At 37.9% G+C, this 6,791-nt stretch overlaps 1 protein-coding gene across 1 annotated transcript in view; it reads right to left on the bottom strand.

The window, feature by feature from the left end:
- LOC103598478 (phosphatidylinositol 3-kinase catalytic subunit type 3-like) overlaps positions 1 to 5,200 on the bottom strand; it is a gene marked incomplete at its 3' end in the record, with an annotated part of 16,870 nt that extends 11,670 nt beyond the window's left edge. The window contains exons 1-2 of the mRNA XM_008582476.1: positions 4,926 to 5,200; positions 1,862 to 2,050 (exon numbers count right to left, since the gene is read on the bottom strand). Of these exons, the coding sequence (XP_008580698.1) occupies positions 1,862 to 2,050; positions 4,926 to 5,200 (464 nt within the window). The remainder of the gene's footprint in view (positions 1 to 1,861; positions 2,051 to 4,925) is intronic.
- Between the last annotated feature and the right edge of the window lie 1,591 nt (positions 5,201 to 6,791).

The following is a 6,791-nucleotide window of genomic DNA, read 5'->3' on the forward strand; positions in this document are numbered from 1 at the left end:
AAAAAAAAAAAAAAAAAAAAAAGCCTATCCTCATGTTACTTTACCCCAAATAAGGTTTTTTCTATTTTCTACACACATCTTAAACCTATTAATTAAAAACAAACAAACAAAAAAAAAGTTTTACATCATTTTAGAGTACTTACTTTAATAAATAGTTTCATGGTTTAAAAAAATGCAAATTAAAAAAATTCAAACTTTTAGAAAGCAAACATGAAAGTTTTTACATCCTTACAAATATATAATACAAAAATAACGCAAAGAAGAGTCAGCAAATGGAAGGAGGAGATAGACTTTAATCTTCCCCTAATTGAGAATTTGCTTTTGCTCTAATTTCCCTTTTTGTCGAGGCATTGAACAAAACCACTATACAATTTTCCTTACTAGGAAAAGTGGGATTCACCATAGTTGTTTACCTTCTTGTTCTAAATCTTTTTTGAGTAACAGGCCACCTCAAGAAATCTAATTAGAGCTTTGGACACTGTCCCTGGAAAAATGCAAAAGACACATAAAATTTTGCATACAATTTCAGGATTTTGAAGACTTCATGATTCCAGTTTAAGAATCTCTGATACTCATAAGAAATTCTGGTCCATTGTTTTAAGTGTGATAATGGTACTATAATTATGTTTTAAAAATAAATATACATAAATACATACATTTAAGATGATATAATGTTTGGAATTTGCTTCAAAATAATGGTGGGTGGGCTGGCCAGATAGCCCAGTTGGTTAGAGCATGGTGTTGATAGCACCAAGATCAAGGGTTTGGATCCCCATACAGGCCAGCTGCCAAAAATAAAATAAGGGTGGGAATACAAGATTGACCATGAGTTAGAAATTAGTAGTTAGCTCATGGGGACTTAGGAGTTCACTATGTTATTCTCTATACTTTCGTAGGTTTAAAATTTTCCAGAATAAAAAGTATTAAATATATACATGTGGATGTGGGTGTGCCTCCACAAAAGGACTAGTAAAGAAATTACACCACTAAAATTGTCAGTTTTGATGTGGCCAGATCACCAGAGCTCAGGCTTCTGTTCTCTCTGAAAAACACTTCCCATCCCCACTGGGCAATACCTGGTAGGTACACAATGGCTTGTACCTTCAGTAGCACAGCCTGTCTATCCATGTGGCCACATCTTGTCTTCCATGAATACTGTGGGCATAAGTCCCTTCCTTAAGAACATATAATCTGTGTATCCTGCACTGAGCCCACCAGGGTGCTGAATAACACTCATCAAATATAAGAATGGTACCATGTTATCTACCAAATAAGAAGTGTCAAGAGGTTAGATTAAGGACCCACAATACTGTTCTGAAAAAACGGGAACCTCATGTTCATTATATTTCTTCTGCATCCCAACAATGTTTTGCTAAAGTTCCATACTGAATAAAACATGAAACTAAAAACTTAGTTTCATATTTAAAATAATATTTAAAATCATTTCTGAACAGATGACAATAGATCTCTCTCTAAAAAACTAGGCTCCAAACATCAGGTTGGACGACATTTCAGACTAACCACATGTGTTCATGTGTTCAAGGGGACAGAATGGTAGAGGATTTAAAGATGTCACAGAAGTGTTTTGGTTTGGTCGTGTTGTAAATCAGTAAAGAGCTTATCAAAATATGTTAATATACTGAATACAAACATAAATACACTTCCATTTCAATTGCAGTAATAATACTGATATGTATCATACTTTATCTGAGTATTTTACTGCTTTAAAGTATACAATCAATGCATCTAGGTATTAAATTTAAGAAATTCCTCTGTAATTCTTACTAAACTATACTTGCAGCGTCTACTAAAAAAATGAAAGAACAGTCTGGAATCCACCACATGCAAGAAAATAACTTACTTCCATCTTGTACTAAATGCCTTGTAGGACGTTCTCACTGGCAAGGCCAGAGGCTTTCCTTCTGCAAAAACTTGACAAGTAACGTAAAGGTCAGAGCATGTCTCCTGGTATAGCCCTGAAAACTTCAACATTGGGTCTTCTAGGACGGCTTTATAACTCTTTTGTTCTCTCTTTCCTTCCAAGCTTCCTCTGAAAGCACAAGAACAACAATGTTTTAGAGATACATTTTTTTTAAACATACACACAAATGCACAATGCTAAGAAGCATTAATGTTTGTGTCAAGGTAACTTATACTATCTAAACAACATGTTCCTATAAATGAAATTAAAGTCACTTTTTCATAAGATAAAGATTTCTTAGAATCCTAACATACCTAAGATCATTCAGCTTCATCAACATATTTCTCTATTTTAGAGTTCCTAATTTTAAACCCTGTCACCAACTCTTAATCTACCTTCTAGAAGTCACCAGCTTTCCAGGCCTTAGTTTCATTTTATTCATTTCAAGATGACCACTTATGCATCTGTTCTCTCAGCAAACATTTACTGTAGTAGGCATAGGGGCCCAGAAAAGAAAGATAGGATAAACAATACAGTGTTTCCAGAAAATATTAACTCATTGCTTCCGGGGGAAAAAAAACTTACTTTTAACTGCATAGTTGTACTCTTGTTTTCTTAACTATGTACATGTATTATCTGGTCTTTTATTTAAGTTAAAACAGTGTTAATAGTCATAAAAAATATACACAGGATACTATTAAATAGGTAGGAGCATTTCTTGGACATCAAAATTATGTCAGATATTATGCCAGGCGTATTAAATACTCTTTCTTGCTTAATATTTTTTTTTTTTTAAGATGACCGGTAAGGGGATCTTAACACTTCAATTGGTGTTGTCAGCACCACGCTCTCCCAAGTGAGCTAACCAGCCATCCCTATATAGGGATCCGAATCTGTAGCCTTGGTGTTATCAGCAACACACTCTCCCAAGTGAGCCACAGGCTCGCCCCTTTTCTTGCTTAATTTAATCCATACTCTTATTTTATAAATGAGGAAGCAGAGGCTAAGAGATCAAACTCATTATCCAAGGTCACAAAGAAAGTAACAGAGCTGAGAATAAAAACCAGGGCAAGAAGGGCAAAACCAATGTTCTTCATACCTTAGCAAGGTAAATCAAAGAGTCTTAGGAGCACCAATCCTGGCTTGGGAGCAAGGACTTTGTACCCCAAGTAGATGCCTGAAATGAGCCTGAACAATATATAGTAGATGGGAGTAAAAGAGGTAGGAAGTCATCCCAAAGGGAAAGAAGAGCATATATAAAGGCAAAAAAAAAGACTAACAGATAGATTCAAGACAACTTGGTGAGTGATTGAACAAAGATGGTAAAAGAGGGGTGTCAGTATGACCCACAGTTTTCTGTCTTAAACTTGAGGGATGATGCTATCACCAAAATAGGGTAAGAGAACACATGAAGATTAGAGTAAGAGTGATAAGCTAATAATAATGTGCTCAACTTTGGACAAGCTGCCTTTATAGTGCTTTGGGATATCCAAAGTGACCATGTCTTGTGGGCAGTTTGATATTCAAATACGGAACTAAGAAAAGAGACAAGTACAAGCTATTAAAACCATAGAAAGTGAAAGTTGTTATTAAAGTCTTAGAAATAGATGAAACAGCCTGGGAGAAAAATAAAATAAAATAATTTACTATTCTTGATTACATGATTCTAAATAAATGTTTTCTGACCTAAAAAAAAAAAAAAAAATTGAAGAAGCTAAAAGACCGTTAGTATTGAATTTTGCTAACCTTCTGCTTTACGCTTTATCTTTGGTTCAATGTATATATTACTGTGCGTACGTTAACAATAGCCCAGTTCTTTTGATTTCATTCTTTCTAATGTTCAAAAGTTTAAAAAAATGCATTGATATGTCCAAAAAATACTGAGAGGAACCATACTGAAGGAAAGTCCTTTACCAGAGGATAACAATACAGGTCCCGTATAAGCTTCTGGTGTGGTGTATGCTACAGAAATTACCATAATTACAGGCATAAAGTATCATATAAAGGTACAGTTTGGTTGTTGGCATTATTTTTACCACCACCACAAACTGAATAACAAAGGATGTAAAGTAACATTTGTGAATGTTGTGGGATCAGAAAAAAAAATTCATTCAAAAGCAACTCTGAGAAAATGTATTTATCACATTCTACGGGCAGCAGCCCTCTGACACATTTATTGAATATTGACTGGGCATACACAAAAAATGTATACTGATTATGAATGATGTGTGGCTAATAATTTTTGATAGCTTTGACAGATGAAAAAACTACACCACCACCTTAAAAGGGACATAATTTCCAACTAGGTCCCACTCGTCCCGCATTATTCCATCAGTTCCATTATTCTCATCTCAAAAAGTCATGCCCTTGACCTTTTCTTCAACCGTGGTGCCCCACGGTTTTCCTGCAAGACTCTTTTCTCCTATCTTCTTAGTCCCTTTGCAACTGGCACCCTCATTTTCGACTCACTCCCAACTTCCCTGGCTTAACAATGCCACTCTGCTCAAAAATTCAACCTAAGCCTCTAGCACCTTCTATGCTGCCAATACACTACACCCATGTGCTCACCTTTTTCTCAACTATCACATCAGCCTGTGTCTACCTCTCCATAATTTCTGCAGTCTCCAGTCCCATTTTAAAGTAACGATCTTTCTCTTAACAACGGCAGGACTACGACTTTACTGAGACTTGATTTCTTCGTCTGTAAACTGAGCCAGTAATTATCTCTCAAGAGGGTGTTGTGAACAGCAAAACGCTTTGAAGACTGTGGGACTTAAAAGGTATTTTCCTACCGCTGTCCTTCTCACAGAGACCAGGTCCCCAATCTTTCTCCCACACGACCCTCCACAATTCCATTCTCCTCTGCTTGCCTGTCCACACGCTCCCCCGCCCCCAGCCCGGCCTTCAGTCCCGTCACCATCTTTTTTCCCCACCATCCACAGTCCCCTGCCTCCCCGTCCCTACGGACCAACAATCCCACTCCCCGTCCCCAGAATATTCTTACATCTTAAGCTGCACGTTGATGTCCAAGTCACAACTGTAAATGTAGTAAAACTTCTCCGCTTCCCCCATGGCAACCTTGGCAAAGCCAGCACCTGCAGCGGGAAGCCAAACGCACCAAGGACCGCAGAAATGAACCGGCTTAGTATCATAACACAAGCGCTTCCGGTTCCGCCCCTCAGCCGGCACGCCGCCAATCCCTGCCCGGGGCGCGATCCCACGCGGCGGAACTCCCCGCCCAGGCATTTCTTCTGCGCATGTGCGCAAAGCGCCCACCATCTTGCTAAAGGGCAAATAGGTTCCGGAAACGCAGCCTATCTGGTTACGTTCCAGTTTTCCTGTCTAGACAGGACTAACTTTTATTTTATTTTTTTTGAAGGAAAAGAGAATCTGTCATTTTAGCTTGAGCGGTACCTAAAATCAATCAAAAAGGCAATTCGAGTCAAAAATAATCTTAACGGCTTTCACTGACTGCAGTCTAAAGAGGCAACAAACGCAAACTAGAATTTTGCTAAGTTTAAATTCCAATGGCCTTTCCAAAAATTGTGGATTCGATCACTAATTTGCTATCTCAAGCAAATATTTCCTTTTTCTGACTAAAGGAGTAAACAGAACAGTGGGGAAAGGAGCAAACAGAACAAAAATATATGGGTTTCATTTTTAGCACTAGTAATATTTGTGCTTCTTTTGACAACTTGGGGGCTTGTTTACACTCGGAATGTTCACATCCATGTAGCTTTCAGTACCCAGCCCTAGTTAGAACCTAGGAATTTCCAGAAATAATTCTAGAACACATATCTCTGAACCTTCTGAGACGTAATGCTTATTTTTGTTGGAGTGAGCAGGACTGAAGCCATGTTGGGACCTAAAACTTCATGGGCTGTAAGCAAATTTTAAAAGGCTTTGAGTTCTCTCTTTCCCATGGATATTTGATATTTCAGACCTTGGTTATGGGGCAAGATGACATTACTTATGTGAAAGTAAAGTTTTCCAGTCAGCCTGAAGCTGCAGACTTGCAGTTACTGCCCAGACCCTGAGATAAGCACAGAAGCAGAAACCAGACAGAGTCTTGGAGAGACCTTGCACCTGAGACCGTGAACGAAGCTCTGGGTGCTCGCGTGCCCCTCCCTCATGCTTCTCATTTTCCCGTGTCCAGTTCTCTCATCCCCCTCTTTAAAAAGCCTCAGTAAACCTGAGTCTTTGAGATGGCTTTAGCTTGGCCATTCTTCTTCAGATTTACTTGAGGGATGGGTTAGCCTACTACCTCTCCTCAGGTCACCAGTATTCCCGAATATAAGCTGACTTCCATTTTCCCCAACATTTGACTTTTGGGTGGTTTTCTTTTATCTGGGGGCAGGCAGCCAGACCTGTGAATTTGATATCAATTTGGGAAGCCTCAGCCAGGAGCTGAGTGTCCCCTGTAATATTTTAATAATATTTAATATAATCTAAAATTGCAATTTTCATTTCCAATTAGATTCGAAACTCTTTGAAGCCAAGAATAGTGTGCCATATACTTCTGTGTCTGCCCTTTTTGATGACTAATACATTGCTGAGTTTAATAATTCCTATTTATTGATTATTGGTGATGTTGAATAAAATTCTTCATTTTCTATATATTTCAAGGTGCCACATTTTATGAGGGACATTACTAGAGTATGTGCAATAGGGTAATTAGAATGTTGAGGGGTCAGAAAAAAAAATCTAAGAGAAGTTGAATGGTGTGGAGCCGTTTAACCTGGAAAGGAAAAAAAAATATATTTGTTGAAGCAAGAAAAGGATACAGGCAGACTCAAAAAACCCATGATATTATGGTCCTATAACTTAAATTTTAAACAAAAAGAGAACAAGCTTGATTTGTTCCTAAGTA

Source organism: Galeopterus variegatus, unplaced genomic scaffold (assembly GCF_000696425.1).
Source record: "Galeopterus variegatus unplaced genomic scaffold, G_variegatus-3.0.2 Scaffold2625, whole genome shotgun sequence".
Classification (NCBI taxonomy): Eukaryota; Metazoa; Chordata; class Mammalia; order Dermoptera; family Cynocephalidae; genus Galeopterus; species Galeopterus variegatus.